The 19,575-nt window shown below is 41.5% G+C and overlaps 1 protein-coding gene across 2 annotated transcripts in view; it reads right to left on the bottom strand.

Moving 5' to 3' along the window:
- The window catches only part of RFX3 (regulatory factor X3), a 250,019-nt gene that overhangs the window by 80,636 nt on the left and 149,808 nt on the right, over positions 1 to 19,575 (bottom strand). For both annotated transcript variants that reach the window (XM_020801553.3, XM_072992158.2), the window contains exon 4: positions 16,187 to 16,445. In XM_020801553.3, the coding sequence (XP_020657212.1) occupies positions 16,187 to 16,445 (259 nt within the window). The remainder of the gene's footprint in view (positions 1 to 16,186; positions 16,446 to 19,575) is intronic.

Here is a 19,575-nt window from a genome sequence, read left to right as displayed (position 1 = left end):
GAAATACCGAAATCAGATTGATTATATTCTCTGCAACCAAAGATGGAGAAGCTCTATACAGTCAGCAAAAACAAGACCTGGAGCTGATTGTGGCTCTGATCATCAGCTTCTCATAGCAAAATTCAAGCTTAAACTGAAGAGAGTAGGAAAAATCACTGGGCTAGTCAGGTATAATCTAAACCAAATCCCTTATGAATACACAGTGGAAGTGAAGAACAGATTTAAGGAACTAGATTTGGTGGACAGAGTGCCTGTAGAACTATGGATGAAAGCCCATAACATTGTACAGGAGGCAGCAACAAAACCCATCCCAAAGAAAAGGAAATGCAAGAAAGCAAAGTGGCTGTCCAACGAGGCCTTAGAAATAACAGAGAAGAGAAGGGAAACCAAATGCAAGGGAGATAGGGAAAGTTACAGAAAATTGAACACAGACTTCCAAGAATAGCAAGGAGAGACAAGAGGGTCTTCTTAAATGAACAGTGCCAAGAAATAGAGGAAAATAATAGAAAGGGAAAAAACAGAGATCTGTTCAAGAAAATTGGAGATATGAAAGGAACATTTTATGCAAAGATGGAGATGATAAAGGACAAATATAGTAGGGACCCAATAGAAGTAGAAGACTTCGAGAAGTGGCAAGAATACACAGAAGAATTATACCAGAAAAATCTGGATGTCCCAGACAACCCAGATAGTGTTGTTGCTGACCTTGAGCCACATATCCTGGAGAGTGAAGTCAGGTGGGCCTTAGAAAACATGGCTAACAACAAGGCCAGTGGAGGTGATGGCATTCCAGTTGAACTATTTAAAATCTTAAAAGACGACACTGTTAAGGTGCTACACTCAATATACCAGCAAGTTTGGAAAACTTAGCAGTGGCCAGAGGATTGGAAAAGATCAGACCACATCCCAATTCCAAAGAAGGGCAGTGCCAAAGAATGCTTCAACTACTGTACAAATGCACTCATTTCACATGCTAGCAAGGTTATGCTCAAAATCCTGCAAGGTAGGCTTCAGCAGTATTTGAACTGAGAACTCCCAGAAGTACAAGCTGGATTCCGAAGAGGCAGAGGAACTAGAGACCAAATTGCTAACTTGCGCTGGATTATGGAGAAAATGTCTACTTCTGCTTCATTGACAACGCAAAAGCCTTTGACTGTGTGGACCACAGCAAACTATGGCAAGTTCTTAAAGAAATGGGAGAGCCTGACCACCTTCTCTGTCTACTGAGAAATCTATATGTGGGACAGGAAGCAACAGTTAGAACTGGATATGGAACAACTGATTGGTTCAATATTGGGAAAGGAGTACGACAGGGCTGCATATTGTCTCCCTGCTTATTTCACTTCTATGCACAATACATCATGCGGAAGGCTGGACTGGAGGAATCCCAAGCCGGAATTAAGATTGCTGGAAGAAATATCAACAACCTCAGATATGCTGATGACACCACTCTGATGGCAGAAAGTGAGGAGGAATTAAAGAACCTCTTAATGAGGGTGAAAGAGAAGAGCACAAAAATGGTCTGAAGCTCAACATCAAAAAAACTAAGATCATGGCCCCTGGTCCCATCACCTCCTGGGAAATAGAAGGGAAAGATATGGAGGAAGTGACAGATTTTACCTTCTTGGGCTCCATGGTCACTGCAGATGGTGACAGCAGCCACAAAATTAAAAGACACCTGCTTCTTGGGAGGAAAGCAATGACAAGCCTAGACAGCATCTTAAAAAGCAGAGACATCACCTTGCCGACAAAAGACTGCATAGTCAAAGCTATGGTTTTTCCAGTATTGATGTATGGAAGTGAGAGCTGGACCATAAAGAAGGCCGACTGCTGAAAAATTGATGTTTTTGAATTGTGGTGCTGGAGGAGACTCTTGAGAGTCCCCTGGACTGCAAGGAGAACAAACCTATCCATTCTGAAGGAAATCAACCCTGAGTGCTCACTGGAAGGACAGATCCTGAAGCTGAGGCTCCAATACTTTGGCCATCTCATGAGAAGAGAAGACTCCCTGTAAAAGACCCTGATGTTAGGAAAGTGTGAAGGCAAGAGGAGAAAGGGACGACAGAGGACGAGATAGCTGGACAGTGTCATTGAAGCTACCAACATGAATTTTACCCAACTCCAGGAAGCAATGGAAGACAGGAAGGCCTGGCATGCTCTGGTCTATGGGGTAACAAAGAGTCGGACACGACTTTATGACTAAACAATAAGTGAATGATAAGTGAACACTTCTGTAAATCTTACTGAATTCATGGGTCTGCTCTACTGGGACTAACAATAGGACACTACCTATAATTCAGAGAACAATTTAACTTCCAAAATAACAAAAGGCCAGGCATCCCAGTTTAGAGCAAAGCACTGTCAGAGGTTTCCTAGTTTGTCCTCCTCAGCAAAAGAAATCAAGTAGAAGTGATTCAACATGCTTGCTCATGGCTAATAATGTTGGCTTATTGTGAATTATCTAGAAGGCTACTGATGTTTTCCTGTGGAGTACATGAATTTTCCTTCATTCCAACAAAGATGCAAAGATGAGAAGTGGGTTTTATATTACAACATAAAAATGTTTTGAAGGAATATTGAAGATCTATCAAGGCATGACTCGTATGATACTGTAGTTTTAAGGTCACAGTGAACACAGCATTAGCTCTGTATATGACAAATTAATTAACAACTTGACTTAGAACATTTTATTTTAATGATTAGAAGTTAAGTTTATGTCATTTGCAATGATCCACAAATATACTTCCCACATCATCATTAGCCATTACAATTCTTCTTCCAAGATCCCAACCTCCTCCTGTCCTTGGGGAAGGATGCTATTCTTCATAATGTCATACTGAATGTAGAACCACAAGAGAATCTCAAGATACTTTCCCTGATGCTGGACAGAAACTCAGAGACACTTTAAAGGCTGTGAAACTTGCTGCTGCTTTCCAAGAGTCTTAATGTACTAGGATCAAGCTCTTGAAGTTCTAGGGGAAAGCAGCATTTCATCTTTTGCAATTAAGCTGGTGAATTCAGAAGCCTAGAACTCAACTTAATGACAAACAATCCAGACTCTTCTGCCTGCAGCTTGTGGCAGGAGCAAATCCGGGCTGGTAACCAAGCCCACTTATATTTTATTGATACCTGTCCCCCAGCAGCGAAAGATACGCAGATTCAACAGAGCATTACACAATTACAACAGTGTATACATACATACACAAGCAATACATACACAGAGAAAGACTTATTAAAACAGCAATCGGTAACATCAGTAGTTATTTCTGATGTTACACTGTCTTACTCATTTGAAGCCTTGATCAGTTTTTGTGATCAAGAGTTTAATTAGTAGTAAACTAACATGAACTTATTAAAAACAATCCCTGATAAAGACAGGTTACTTACCTGTAACCATGGTTCTTCAAGTGGAATTCACATAATAGGGTTTTGACAGCGCCTGCACTGTAGAAAAGTAACAAAGTTTAGAGTTGCCCTTATCGCGCATGCTCCACCATCTCAGCCTTCAGTTCCATTTATCTGCCACAATAGCCTGAGCCTACCAGAGACATAGTCAGTGATGGATGGAGGGGAGACTGGGTGGGATGTGTGAATTCACAGAGGTCCACTTGAAAAACCATGGTTACAGGTAAGTAACCTGTCTTTCTTCTTTGTGGCCTCTGTGAATGCACACAATAGGGTGACTAGCAAGCTCACTTACTGGAAGGAGGGCTGTCACTGGAGAACAGAGGTCAGCACTGCTCTCCCAAAGCTTGTCTCCTTCTTGGCTCGAAGGTCTAGTCTGTAATGCATCACGAAGGTTGACGCATTAGACCAAGTGGCTGCTCTACAGATGTCTGGAATATCAACCCCACGTAGCAAGGCTGTAGATGTTGCAACAGCTCTGGTGAAATGTGCTTTTAGACCTTCAGGAGGAGTTTTGCCTTGAAGTTCGTAGGCCAGAGAAATAGTGGAGACAAGCCATCTGAAGACAGTAGAAGAAGAAACAAGAGAACCTTTATGTTGTCCATGGAAACATATGAATAGTCTTGTTAGAGCACGAAAGTCCTTAGTCCATGAAAGGTAATAAGCTAAGGCTCTTCTAACGTCCAGAGAATGAAGCATGCATTCAATATCTGATGTAGGTTCAGGAAATAAAGTTGGCAATAAAGGGGTTGATTGAGGTGGAAATCCGAAACAACTTCGGGTAAAAAAGAAATGTCAGCATATAAAGTAACCTTATCCTTGAATAATTGAAGATAGGGAGCATCGGATCTGAGAGCTGCCAGCTCACTTGCTCTCCTCGCAGATGTAATGGCAACCAAAAATAAAGTTTTCAATGACAGTAATCGAATGTCACAAGAGGCCATAGGTTCAAAAGGGTGGCACATAAACGCACGCATAACGGGACCATTGAGGTACAGGAGTTTTGATGGGTGGTCGGATATTTGAGAGACCTTTCAAAAAGGATTTGAGGGTAGGGTGGGAGAAAAAGCATGCCAAATCTGATGCACGAAGTTGAAAGAGAGAATTGCCGAGATGTACACTTTAAGGGTGGATAATGCCAAACCGGAGTCAAACAAATAAGTTAACTATTGAAGCAAAGTAGAGAGAGAAACCGGGGAAGTTTGAAGCTGCCTTGATTGAGCAAAGTGAAGAATTTTTTTCTATTTGTATTTGTACATGAGGTTAGTAGATGGTTTCCTGGATTTTTCTAGAACCTCCTTGATCGATGTGTGATCCTCCAAGCTGTCAGATGGAGTGACTCAATGTCTGGATGAAGGATGTTGCCTGAGTCCTGGGTGAGAAGGTGTGGAATGCTTGGTAGTGTCAAGGAAAATTATAGGCCTGACCAGAATGAAGTGTTATAATGAGAAGCCATAACTGTCAGGTGTGCTGAAACTGAGTCAGGGTGACTCAGCAAAGATGATGTAACCCAGGCTGATGCAACCCAGAGATGAAGTAATGGTATGATGTAATCTGTAACCTGATTGGTTGTGTGTATGTATATATGTAGAGCTGCCTGAACCGCCATATACTCTGCTAAATCCGTGATTTCCGCTGAGAAAACCTGACAAGAAGGTTATGGGCCCAGCGCTACGCCCTGCGCAACCTGTGTTACATAGAGAAAGGCGGTGAGTACCAGTGGGTACCTGAGAGGCAAGATAGAGTCCAGGGAAGAGAGAGTTGTGCCGTTTATAGCCCAGGAGGGGAGGGAAAACAGAGGACAAGGAGAAAAGCAGCAAGATGCAGGCGTTTGGGAGTCTGGGAGGTTTTCCAGTGACCAGACTAAATGAAAATAATTACCAGACGTGGTCAGTGAAGGCTGAGATGTTTCTGAGATGAGAAGAGTTATGGGAGATAGTGTCAAATCCCCCTGCTGCCCTAGATGAGGAGGAAGAAAAGAATAATGAGAAAGCTTTATCTACAATTATACTTTGCTTGGAAGACAGCCAACTGACACACGTGAGAGGACTGACTTCAGCAAAAGAATGCTGGGACACACTGAAACATATATATGTTAGGGACACAGCAGGAACAAAAGTTTCCCTAACCAGAAAGCTATATCAAGCTAAGCTAGAAGGTGAAAACATGTCCCATCACTTGCAGAAAATGAAAAACTTGTTTAATGAGTTGCAGCAAAGAAATATGGACTTTACAGAGACTCATAAAGTATATATAATTTTGAGCAGTTTGCCAGAAAGCTACGACAACTTAGTGACTAGTTTAGAGACTATGTCAGAGAGAGAATTGAATCTACAGTACATTACAGCAAGGCTTTTGGAGGAAGCGAGAAAGAGAGATGAAAGATTAGAAGATAAAGTAAGAAGATCCAGCCCACAACGAAAGGGAGATGACAGTCCAGAGAGAAGGAGGCAAGCCAGCCCACAGCGAAGGAGAGCTGATTATAGTAGAGAAGAACAAGCAAGCAAGGCATTTGCAGTGAAACGCTGTTTCTTCTGTAACTCTGAGAAGCATTTAAAACGGGACTGCTCAAAAGCCTACAGCCAAAGAAATAAAACTGACAGAAAAGGGAGTACTTTTCTTGTGCAGGCAGAAAGAGATAAGAGCAAGGTCACAGCAAGCTGGATTCTGGACAGCGGCGCAATTAATCACATAACTAACGATAAGAGTTTGTTTTCTTTCCTAGGAGCTTCGGAACATAGCTTCATTAACATGGCAAATGGCGAATGTTCTCCGGTGGCTGGAGATGGAAAAATTTATGTACCAGGTTTGAGAAAAGAGTTTAAAAATGTATTATATGTGCCCAATCTGGAATGTAGCATTCTCAGCATTTCTAGATTAGATAAAGAAGGATATACAGTAATTTTTGAAAATAACACATGTACAATAAAGAGAGGGAGTGAGGTTTATGCCACAGTAAGACAAGAAAATAATCTATATGTACTGAAAGAAAACAAAGTGGCAAATGTAGTAAGGAATGTGCCTTATCATGACCAGTGTGCGCATCTGTTACATAGAAGGCTGGGGCATGCAAATTTTAGAGTAATATAAAAAATGGAAAGCCTAGCAAAGGGGGCAAAAGTGAAATCATGTAAGAATTACCTGAACTGTAATGTTTGTAAATTGGCAAAATCCAAGATTAGTCCGATACCTAAAGAAAGGACTAATCAAACACAGAGACCTTTTCAGCTAATACATGCTGATGTAATTGGTCTTCTAGCGCCATCTATGGGTGGATCACGATATGTTCTGACAATTGTTGATGACTACACACGGTATGGTTACTGCTATTTAATGAAAACTAAGTCAGAAGTGTACAAACATTTCAGAAATTGGTTGGCTTATGTAGAGAAATGTTTTGACAAGCATGTGGCACAAATTCAAACGGACAGAGGGGCAGAATTTATCTCAGAAAAGTTCCAGAGTTGGTTGAGAAATACAGGCATATTTCATAGAAAGACAAGCCCATATTCACCCTTTCAGAATGGGGTAGCAGAACGTAGGAATGGGGTCCTACAAACAATGAAGGATGGTTTATTAGCAGATGCGAAAATGAGCCACGTTTACTGGGCAGAAGCAATTCTTATTTGTGTTACATTATTAATCTCCTGTATTCTCCTGTTACAGATCAAACACCATACTATGGGAGGGAGCCCTCCATAAAGCATATGAAAGTTTTTGGTTGCAGTGTGTGGGTTCATGTGCCAAAAGAAACAAGAAGAAAAGGAAAACCAAAAGCAAAGAAAATGAGATTCTTGGGTTACGAAAGAGGGTCAAAAGCATATTGTTTTCTTGATGGGAATAAAAGTGTGGTAATTTCTAGGTCAGCAAACTTCTGTGAACACGAAAATTGGGATAAAGTACATGCAAACTCACAAGTGTACATTCCATTTATAGAAAGAAAAAGGAGACAGGAAAGTCAGATAGAGCCAAAGCAAGAGGCTTAAGAAAGTTCCAGTAACAGCAACTCAGAAGAAGAGGAAGATGGAGTTTGTAGTGAGACAGAAAATGAACCCATAGTTAAAGAAGAAAGGCAGACCCCTAGAAGGTCAGAAAGGGGCAATAAGGGAATCCCACCAGAAAGGTTTGGTGTGGGAGAAATAAGGGTATGTCATATTTACCAAGAACCAAAGAATTTTGAGGAAGTAATGCTTCTTCTACAGATTGAAAGAAAGAAATGGGAACAGGCCATGAAAGAGGAACTGAAATCAATGGATGAAAATAAGGTTGCCACCAGGGCAAAAGGTGATAGGAAGTAAATGGGTTTTCAAGAGAAAATTACAAAATGATGGTGAATATAGATACAAAGCTAGATTAGTGGCCCAGGGATACACACAGAAGAAAAACATACATTATGATGAGGTATTTTCTCCCACTGTGAAAACTGAGACAGTAAGACTGGCCTTAGCCTTAGCTGCATCAAGAAATTATGTTGCAAAGCACTTTGATATTACAACAGCTTATTTAAATGCAGAGTTGCAAGAGGAATTATACATGGCACAGGCACCTGGGAGATCCATGTTTATATGTGAAAGAATATGGAAAAGAACTAAACATTTTGATGGCCTATGTAGATAACATTTGTTTTATGTCAAAAGACCAAAGCCAAATAGATATGTTTGAGAAGCAATTAAAAAAGGAATTTAAATTAAAGAACTTGGGCCCAAATCCAAGTACAAATCCAGAAACAAGAGAAAGGGTTTGTATTGAATCAAAGAGTGAAAATAGAACAAATGTTGTTAAAGTATAACATGCAGGAATGTAAAATAGCAAAAACTCCGATGACAGTGGACTTTCAAAAGTCAGACACTGAAAGCAAGGATTTTGAAAACCAGGAAATATACCAATCGGCAATAGGTAGTCTAATGTATCTTGCAAATTGGACCCGACCAGATATTGCTGCAGTAGTAAATATTCTGAGCAGGCACGTATCAAAACCTAAATAAAACCATTGGCAAGGGGTAAAAAGAGTATTCAGGTATCTAAAAGGAAAACTTGACAAATGTCTAGTTATAAAGCCCTCAAATGAATTAAAATTAAAAGCTTTTGTGGATAGTGATTGGGCAGGAGACGTAACAGATAGGAAGTCAATTTCAGGATTTGCGATATTGTTTGCTGACGTCTTAGTAGGATGGAAATCAAGAAAGCAAAATTCCATCACTACATCAACTAGTGAGGCTGAGTTTGCAGAGATTGTTTGGTACTGTATAAACAATTAGTCAAAGATTTGAAAATTGAAGCAATTAAGGTATTTGAAGACAATACAACTTGTATCCAGATAGCGACCACTGAAAAAATGAGAAGCAGAAGTAAACATGTAGATATAAAATATCATAATGTGAAAGAATCAATAAAGGAGAAACTAATAGAGTTACAGTATTGTGAGTCAGAGAGAAACATAGCAGATATACTTACAAAACCCCTGAGCATACAGAAGCATATGGAGATAACAGAAAGACTGGTTGCATAGCATGAGGAAAATCCCCTTTTCCAATTCCCACTAGTGGGTTTGTGCTCTTAGACAGCTTAGCTTGTCTACAAGCTCGTTGTCCGTTGTTGAAACATGGAGGGCCACTGGGAAAATCTGATGGTGGTAGCACCATTCCCATAGATGTACTGAGATGTAGAGAAAGGACATGGAGCATGTCCCTCCCTGTTTGTTAATATAGTACAATGGCTGTGGTGTTGTCTGTGATCACCTATACACCTCGACCTTATATCAGAGGGAGGAATGCTCGGAAGGCTTCTATAACTGGCAGCATCTCCAGATGACTGATGTGTAAGCCTCTGTCATGATGCGACCATAGTGTGTGTATCCGGTGAGGTCCGCAGTGCGCTCCCCACCCTGTGGGGCTCTTATCTGTCGTCACCTGAACTGTAAGTTGGAAAGGTCGAAACGGTTGGCCGACCAGAAGATGTGGCAGAAACGTCCACCACTGAAACTATTTCTCCAGTTCTGATGTGACAGGCAGACGTTTTCTTGGACTGTCCTGAAGAGGATCGAAGAGTCAGGAACCACGCCTGAAGAGAGAGCATCTTCAGGCGTGCGTGTGCCACTGCAGATGTCATGGAGGCCATGAGGCCAAGCAGATGTTGAGCATGCCTTGCTGAGACCTTTGAGTGTGTTTAAAATCTGTGAACAGCTCTGCTGATCTTCTTTATGCGGTCTGGTGTCAGGAATATCCGAGCACTGACAGAGTCTAGTCTTGCCCCTATATAGTCAACCACCTGGGATGGTACGAGGTGGGACTTCTTCTGGCTAACTGCGAGACCAAGGTCCCGGAGAGTGTGGAAAACAAACTTGGAGTCTCAAAGTGCCCTTCTCTTGGATGGAGATTCCACTAGCCAGTTGTTTATATATGGGAGGACTTGAATGTCGTGGAGATGAATGTAGGCCACTACTGGAGCCATGCACTTCGAGAACGTCTGAGGGACTGTGGACAGTCCGAACAGAAGAGCACGGAATTGGTAAATGGTGTTTTGGAAAATGAAGCAAAGGTATTTTCTGTAATGTGGATGAAATGATACATGAAAGTAGGCATCCTTGAGATCCACTACTACAAACCAATCTTTTTGTCTTAGTAGGTGAAGAATAGATTCTAGTGTGACCATGCAAAAGAGTCATGGATGAAGGTAAGTGTTTTGTGTTCTTAAGTCCAGAATGGGCCTGATCCCACCATCCTTTTTTGGTATGGCGAAGTAACGGAAGTAGAATCAGTTTGTTATGTTCCACAATGGTACTTGTTGAATAGCTTGTTTTTGGAGAAAGGTGAGAATCTCTTCTTCTAGAAAAGGATAGAAGGATGTAAGCTTGATTTCTCCTAGAGGAGGAAATTCTGTAAATTCCAGACGGTAGCTGAATTGAATAATTCAGAGTCTTTTGTGATGCTGGCCCAGTTGAGTCTTTTGTGATGCTGGCCCAGTTGTGAAAATATGGTGCTAGTCGAGTGGAATGATTGGGTTTGGATAGCCTGATGTCAGTCAAAGATACTGCTTTGAATTTTTAGCTGGTGGTCTGTATGATTGTTGGTGTTGCGAGGAAGGCTGAGGCCGAAAGGTGGATGTAGAAGATGAAGCTTGGGAGGGTCTCGCCTGGTTCTGATTCTTGAAGGGACGGTAAGATTGAGAAGCCGGTTGCTGGTATTGTTGTTGTGGGTATTGTTTGCACCACTGATATTTATTGTATTTAGGTTGTTGTTGAATCGTATATGATTTAACAGTCTTTTTAATTTTGTGCAGGTTTTCCAGATTATTGTCAGTCTTTTCGTTGAAGAGGCCTTTCGCATCAAAAGGTAAGTCCTCTATATGTGCTTTAACATTTTCTATAACACCTGAAGACCATTTGGGAACTCATACGACATGCGTGTCACCTCAGGGTGATAGCAGATGTAAGTGTCTTTGAAGCAACATCAGCTGAATGGCAGGAAGCTAACCTTTGGTGTTTGGAAACAGTGAGTGCTTCCATATAAGTATTCAAAAAGCCCTGCCTGGTGTCATCCGGGGCTGCTTGGAGAGCTGGGAGAATTCTTGACCAAAGCTGCCTCTGGTAAGTCCCCATGGCTGCTTGTTAATTTGCAACACGGAGCAAAAAGGTAGTGAAGGAGTAAATCTTCCTACCCAGCACATCCAGTTTTTAGCCCTCTCTGTTTATCAGGGTGACATGGGAATTCGCTGACGATCTGGATGAGCTTGATTGGACAATTATGGAGTTTGGGACTGGGTGTTTGGCCAGAAAATTAGTGTCAACTCCGTGTATGCGATATAAGTTCTCAGTCCTATGAGCTACCGGTGCAGAAGTGGATTGTTGATTCCAGGACTCCTTGATAAGTTCCATCAAGGCTGGAATGAATGCCAAGCTTAGTAGAGGAGTTCTCTCTTGATAAATATCTCCGAATACGAGGTCTTCAGGAGGAGGAGGCTGTTCTGTTTGCATCTTTAAAGTTTTGGCCATTCTTGAGATCATTTGGACATAAGATGAGAAATCCTCTGAGGGTGAAGATGGGTGAGGGTCACCGGCATGATTCCAGGGGTTCCCCCACAGGTGTTTCTCTTGAAGCCTCAGAAAAAAAACTTCATCAACTTGATCTGAAACACCAGATGAAAATATCTCCTCCTGATCTGAAGTAGAAGGTAATTGAGAGGATTTTTTTTTGAACTTTCCTTCTAATGTCGGGTTCTAATGTTCGAGGCTCACGGGTCATATGAGTTCCCAAGTGTGGGACCTTCAACGCCAATTGATAAGTCGTGGACTGAATAGGTACAGCTTTACTCCTGTCCAAACGTTTGGAGGCTCGAACAGTGTTGACGTCAAGATGTCGTCGATGTTGACAGTTGAGTGGAGACGGCTACGAAGAGAAAGAGGAAGAGGCATAGACATATTGTATCTTCTTCTTCCTGCGGCAGTCTTCTGTGCTCGAAGATAAATCGGTGTCTGAATCATCGTGTTGACGACGGGACTTATGATCAACCTTGATGTAAATGGGTTGCCATATTTCGATTTATGTTGCCACTGAGTAGACTACCTCATGTCAAGAAGTTCGATGCCAATCCGGAGAAAGAGGCTTAGTTTTCGCAGCCCGTTTTTGAGGTGGAGAAGCTGGCCTCGATGAAGTCGACGGCGGTGCCGGTGACGCCTGCCCGGTAGAAACAGGCCTATGATGGGCAGAGGCTGGGCTAGGAACATTTACTGGCTGGGTATGGGTCGGAGAGCGGTTGAGGCAGACAGAAGTCTTGAGCTGTTGCGGAGGGAGAGAAGTGGCGTCTTCCAAAAGGGATTCCCGGTCTTGGGATCAATCCTCCAAAATTGGTGATGGTAGTGACGCTGAGACTGGAGGAATATGTTTCCGATGGTCCTTGGTTTTATCTTTCTTGTCCTTAAATGATGATTTCTTCTGTTTCAGGTCCTTCGAGGACGAGCTTGAGGTGGTTCTCGACGCCAAGGTAGGTGGCTTTTTTGTGGTTGTGGATTTTTTTGCAGGCTTGTTGACAGATTTCAATGTCGACAGCGGAGATGGGGAAGCAATTCGCACTTCCGAACGTGGGGTAGCTGATGGTGTTGGGGTGGTTTCCATCTCAGATGACCTCAACGCCGAGAATGTCTTGTCCCACAGGAAAAGTTTCAAACATTGCTGCCGAGCTTTAAGGGCGGCTTTCATGAATTTTTTACAGGAATGTGGTTGGTGGGAATGTGGTTGATGGGACTCTCCTAAACAGAAAAGGCAGTGGTCGTGACCATCAGAGAATGGTAATTTTCGGGAATATGACACACACCTACTGAAAGGACCAGATGGGGACATAAAGTAGAGTGAAAAAGTGGGGTAGCAGGACTCACAATTAAGGTCTTGGTGTGATAGTCCGGAACTGTTTAATCCTCTGAGGAAATGTCAGGGAGATAGGAGAAGGAAGCAGCAGTAGCAGTAAGCTGAAAAAAGGGTGGGAAAGCGAAACAGTCCAGAAAAAAAAAATCCAAATCACAAAGTAAAGAATAGTCAGGCAGTCCGTTATCAAGGGCAACAGAGAGTTTGAATAGTCAAAGGAAAATCCACGTAAAAGGTCCGTAATCCAGTGAAAAACGTTTGAATAGAGAGCTCTAAAATTGAGAGGTTCCAAGCCAAACGGTGGTAAAATGGAACTGAAGGCTGAGGTGGTGGAGCATGCACGATAGGGGCAACTCTAAACTTTGTTACTTTTCTACAAAATCTCTAGAAGATTCCATGAGGACCAGTGCAGGCACTGTCAAAACCCTATTGTGTGCATTCACAGAGGCCATGAAGAAGAAATATGGATTTTTGTCAGACCTCTGTTTCAAATCTGTGACCACTACAATTATTTCAAGCACTAAAAAGGAACTGGAGAATTGAAAGCTCATAACTGATTCTTAGACTGGCCATACTGAACACAAAAACCTTACCAATTTTCTGAAATTCCCTGCCTGTGTTAAACAAGGCCTATTTATTCTGGAAAGTGTCCTTGCATCATCCTAATGAATAAAATAATTTGCATCAGCCACTAATGAAAAAATCCTGTTTACCTTCACTGTGCTTTTAAACCCAATTAACAATAAAATGCAGTGTTAAAAGACTTAATCTTATTCATCCTTCCTAGCACTGAAGAATTAACTTTTGATTCTCAGTGAAAAAAGTAATGAGACTACTGTAATTATCAAGAATTGAAACAATTCCTACATTTCCCTCTATAAATCAACAGCTTTATCTGATTCTATATCTGATTGATGCTGCCACTTTCAAATGAACTTGTAAAAGATGGCACAAACACAGTCATATTATTTCTAAATATCATAATGATGTCATAACATAAATGATGAAATAGAATACAAGTAGTTTGGTAGTTTTCTTTGCTAATATCTTATAAAAGAAATTCCATATTGCTACAGGAATATATTCAAAATCTTCTATGGCGTGTTGAAACAGTTTCCTTTATTTTCTACTCTATAATGATCTGTCATAATCCAATCAGGGTGGAAGGGATGATTGATTTTATTGTTTCAAAAAAAAAGAGTACAGCTTTAAGTAGTTTAAAAAATCAAATAATGCACATTGTAGGAGCTGATATAAAATTAGAATTTATAAGTCAGTTTTCTGCTATTTTAACACTTTTTTAAATTTTTAATTAATTCATTCATTAATTTTTTAATTCTCTCTTTCTTCATTCAAGAGGAAGCTCTTACAATATGCATATTTGACTATTATGGTAAACAAACTTCAATCTCTCACCTTCTCTTCCAGTGGAACAGCAAGAAGCTGTGCAGAAACATTTGCTTCGGATTACTATTAACCACAGTATAGCATGTCATGTAAATCTTAATGTTAAACTTCAGCTTTTACTTACTGTGATTTGTCATTACATCTCAAATTAGTGCCCTGATTTAATCTTAGCCTGTTGCCCTCCCTGATGAAAGAATCATGGTTCAAAATCAAACATCTCAAACAGTTAAGAGACTCTCACTGGATACGTCTTCTCATTCTTCTTGGCAATTTTCTTTTCTAGCCCACATCTTTACTGACCAGCTTTTCCTCTGAGGTTTAATACCTTCCCCACAGCAGTTTTGCACATGGACTTTGTTTTTAAGGTTCTCTGACCTATATCTAATAATATGCATTTCTTTGCTGCTTAGAGGCTACACTAAATTTGAACAGATGCAATGATTCTCATGTCCATGCATTCACTTTCTGATAAATTCATTTTCTATAACAGTGGTCCCCAACCTTTTCAGAACTGGGGACTGTTTGGGGGGCAGAGTCTGTGTGTGCAGGGGGAGAGGCACACTCCATGCTCATGGGTGGGTGTGGCACATTCACGGGTGAGTGTGACACGTTCATGGATGGGTGTGGCGCGATCGTGAATGGGCATGGCGTGCTCACACGCATATGCAGATCGGTGTGGTGCATTCATGTGTATACGCGGACAGGGTGGTGCGGTTGCAGGTGAGTGGGGTGCACGCCACACCCACTAGCAAATGTGCCCAATCACCCGTGCATGCACACGAGCGCACCACACCCAACATGTGTGCATGCAGGGGGGCAGGAGATCTGTCTCCGCAGTCCGGTCCTGCGAAGCCCATGGACTGGCACCGGGCCATGGACCAGGGGTTGGCGACCCGTTTTACAACATTCTGCTCATCTCCTAGGAATCCAACCTATTCCTAACACTTGTCTTTTTGCCTGTTCAGGATTAAAGTCTTGCATCTCTATTTAAGAGTAGCCACAAATTGGTGGGTGTGGAGAATATATGTTTGATACATTTTGCATTGTGTGTTTTTGTTTTGTTTTGCTTTTGGCTTGCGTTCATTAGAGGAAGCAGATATTTATTTGCTGTTCAGAATCCAACTCCTGAGAGATAAGTAGGCATATTGTACATTTAGACCTAATGGTAGGTTTCTGGGTGTGACGCAAACAAACTCCAGCTTAATGGTATGTACCAATCAAGCTATTAATTGTTCGCAATAAGAAAAAAATAATTCTGATTGAAGACTGAGCAAGGGACTAAGGAACACCAATTTCTCAAATGCTGGGTTCAATGCATCTATCCGACATTTAGCAACTTTACACACAATTGTTAACCTGTGTGATACAAATAATATGATTAAAATACATTGAATGCAATTAAATGTTTGATTACATTCAAACCACAGTTGTTATTTTATTCATCATTCCTGTTGTTTCTATCAGAAACAAGAAAATTAAATATGTAATGAATTACAACACTATGTGGAATAGGGCCACTTAAGATTTAACAGAAGCCACTTTGGTTACAAAAAACAAACAAACAAAAAAACAAACAAAACATAAAAGCCAAAAATAAAAGGAGCCCAGTGGCAGAGTTCATGATACTAGCATTGTATTTAACAAAATTCTGCACTTATCTTTAAGGGGATGCAATGCTTTTCTTTAAAAATAAAAAGCTTGGTGGAAAATAAGCATTAGGTTTGGGTGTATTCTAGTAACAACCATTAATAAAGGTCTTGTTCATTTGTACATACAAGGTGTAAATTATCTGAGACAAAATCCACTGTGCCCTATTGCTGTGTAGCTTTTCTTCATTTCCTTGTCCTTGGGCAAGCCACAATAAAATGAAAAGAAGTTGCATGGCAACAGTACTAGGTGAATTGTGTCTTCATTTAGTAATCCTATGCTTTCTTTTACTGAAAGTAAAAACGAAAGAAAGACATAATGAAGACCGAGGCATCTAACCACAAAGATACATAACAGCCTGAACCACTTACTGTAGCTGGAGAGGCTCGTGTTGTATGAGTCACAGAATGGCCAGAGTTTTCCATTGAATTGCCAATCAGGTAGGTACCTCCAGTGCTGCTGATGAGCTGTCCTCCAGTGACACCCATCTGAATGCCTCCAGTGCCCACCATACTGTGAGATGACACCACTGTTGTCACCTGTGCAGAACCTCCTTGGGTATCAAAGTAATTCCCCCCAGTGTTTTGGCTGTACATCTGTGTTTCTGTGTAAGGATACGTCGTTGTTCGTCTTAAGGAAAAGGAAAAGAAAGAAGTTGTTTATGTACATATGTATGTCCTTTCACAAGAGGAGGTCAACAATTTCATTGTGATGAGTGTACAAGTCTTCATTGAATAACATTATTTCTCCTTTCTTATGGCACCTTTTAGTAAGAGAAGCACTCTTTTTAAAACAAAATCTTATTTCGTAATATAAGTTAAAATTTCTTTTCCTGAAAAAAAATCTATGACTTATTAGAAAGCAAAACTGGAACAGAAGCAGGTTATTTTTCCCAATGTGCTAAAAGGGGATAGGAATATCATAACCATGTGAAGAATTATGCCCATCTTTGTGAAGCCATTTCCAAATGTTTTCAGTTCAGAATATGAAATATTCATTCACATAGTACTTGCATTTTTACTAAGACAGCTTTAATTAGTCGCTAGATCCTTGTTCAACAACTGTACTTAAATATACCAAAAATATATTCTTCAATACATAGAAGTGTTTGACAACATATATTCAAATTTCTGTATGAAACCATGAGATATAAAATACCTACCAAATGGAAGAAAAATCTAGGATTCTCTAGATTCTAAAATGTCCCCAGGGAAAATTAATTGGCAGGGGGGAGGGAGGGAATGCAGGAATTGGCCAGGGTGCATTTAGGTATGCACGCACACATGTACTGTATATGAAACAGTGGTGGGCAGAAAAGGGAGGCAGATAACCTGTGACCCTTCAAATGTTGGACTACCTCTTCCATAAGCTCTAATTAGGATGCTTTAGACAAGGGATAATTGATAATGCAACCACTGAATGATCCATCCTAGTACAAAAGCATGCAATATCCAAGCCCTGGGCAATTTAGGTAGGTCATAAGAGAGAGATTGTGGGTGTGCATTGAAGCTCTGCTCCAACATCCCCAACTCAATTTGTTGAGACCTTGACCTTCTCATTCTGATAAGAAAGATTAGAAGACAGCATTTACTCACATGTTTAAAATACAAGTCTTTATGTAATTGGAAAGTGATATACAGTGATGCCTTGCTTAACGGGTGCCCCATTTAACTGATGAAAATTTTGCCATGGCTTTTGCCATCGCATTGCGATGTTCCCTATAGGGAAAAATCGCTTTGCGATGATGGCTCCCCGCCCTCATCGCAAATGCCCCATTTTGCACAGCTTGCGATGAGGGGGGGAAGTGATTGTCCCAGAAAAGAGCCGGGAGCCATCTTCCCCGCTCCAGCTCCTCCCCCTCCCCGCCTTACAGCTCATCTGCGGTGCTCTTTGAAGCTTCTGCAGCAGCTAAATAGGCAGGGAAAATGCACTGGGGAAGCCTCTGAAAGCCACGCTTTGCCGGGGTGGGGGTGGGTGGGTGGTAGGGACAGGCCTGCCACCCCCCGCCCCCCACGGCAAAGCAGCGCTTTGCCGGGGTGGGTGGGGGTGGGGGGGATGGGGGTGTGGTAGGGGCAGGCCCGCCACCGCCCCGCCAGCTCTCGCGCCACTTTTGGAAGCCCCATGGGGCTTTTTATAGCAGTGAAAATGCACCTCTGAAAGCCCCGCTTTGCCGTGGGGGAGCGTGGGGGGTGCGGGGGGGTGGCAGGCCTGTCCTATGGGTTCCCCCCCACACATAGCAATGTTTCCGGATAGCGACGTTAATCCTGGAACGGATTAATGTCGCTATGCGGGGCACCACTGTATCAGGATTCTTGATCATGCAGAGGCGTGTACTCATATCCAAGTAAAAAGTAGTAAACATTCACCCCCTGCCCACCTTCAGACATCCTTTTTAATGTATGAAGGATTATGGAAGAAGAAAGCCATATATGCTGCCTTGAGCTCATTGTAGGAAAGATGTGATATAACACAAAGCATAACAAATAGGTCAGAGATTGAACATATAGGAATGGGGACAATGAGCCCCCTTTTGGGCCCATGTTCTGCCTCCATTTTTAGTTTCCTGGTAAATGCGTCCATGGGGGCCACTTCTATTTGCTCAAAATCTTCCAAAGTCATCTCTGCTATACATTATCTCCCAGGAGAGGCAGGGAAGAATCAAACAGTAGCAAATCTTGTTAAATGTTAAACAGTATGGCACTCAAAGGGTAAATCTTTCTACTTTTTGAAGTGTCAAGGGCAGTATGCACATGGCACACACCCACACAGATTTATTCCCAGCTACCTTTAAGTTCAATGTAAATGTCACGACAATGGTCTACTACTTTTTTTTTTTTTTTACAAATTAGTACTCCTGACATCTCACCTTAGCAAAAGCAACCCTGATTCAATAAGACTCATTCACCTGTAACACACAGACCATTCTGTGCAAAACTTTATTTTTAGTTGTTAACTGCTTTATGGATACATCTCACACTAACAAGACAAGGCTTTTCCTTACAATTAACTGCCATCCACCCATTTTAAAGTTATTTTCTTGTAGGTAGTCTAATTCCTACAAAAAATGGGACCTACACAAAAACAGGGTGTCTATGAAAATGTATGCCAAATAAAATTTTCTAGTATTTAAGTGCTATGAGACTGTTTTCTATTTATCTGTCATAGTGTTACAGAACAACTCTTCAAAAAATAATTTCCCAATTAATAGAAGGTAATAATATAATAACACTAAGATTACTGTGAGGAAAGTACATAATTGTCGTCGTTGTTTAGTCGATTAGTCGTGTCCGACTCTTCGTGACCCCATGGACCAGAGCACGCCAGGCCCTCCTATCTTCCACTGCCTCCCGGAGTTGTGTCAAATTCATGTTGGTTGCTTCGCAGACACTGTATAGCCATCTCATCCTCGGTCGTCCCCTTCTCCTCTAGCCGTCACACTTTTCTAACATCAAGGTTTTTTCCAAGGAGTATTTTCTTCTCATGAGATGGCCAAAGTACTGGAGCCTCAGCTTCAGAATCTGTCCTTCCAGTGAGCACTCAGGGTGATTTCCTTTAGAATTGACAGGTTTGTTCTCCTTGCAGTCCAGGAGATTCTCAAGAGCCTCCTCCAGCACCACAATTCAAAAGTATCAATTCTTCGTCGGTCAGCTTTCTTTATGGTCCAGCTCTCACTTCCATACATCACTACAAGGAAAACCACAGCTTTGACTATTCGGACCTTTGTTGGCAAGGTGCTGTCTCTGCTTTTTAAGATGCTGTC

Source organism: Pogona vitticeps, chromosome 2 (genome assembly GCF_051106095.1).
Source record: "Pogona vitticeps strain Pit_001003342236 chromosome 2, PviZW2.1, whole genome shotgun sequence".
Taxonomy (NCBI): domain Eukaryota; kingdom Metazoa; phylum Chordata; class Lepidosauria; order Squamata; family Agamidae; genus Pogona; species Pogona vitticeps.
Note: the sequence above shows the minus strand (reverse complement) of the source record. Positions and strands in the feature narration are given on the sequence as shown.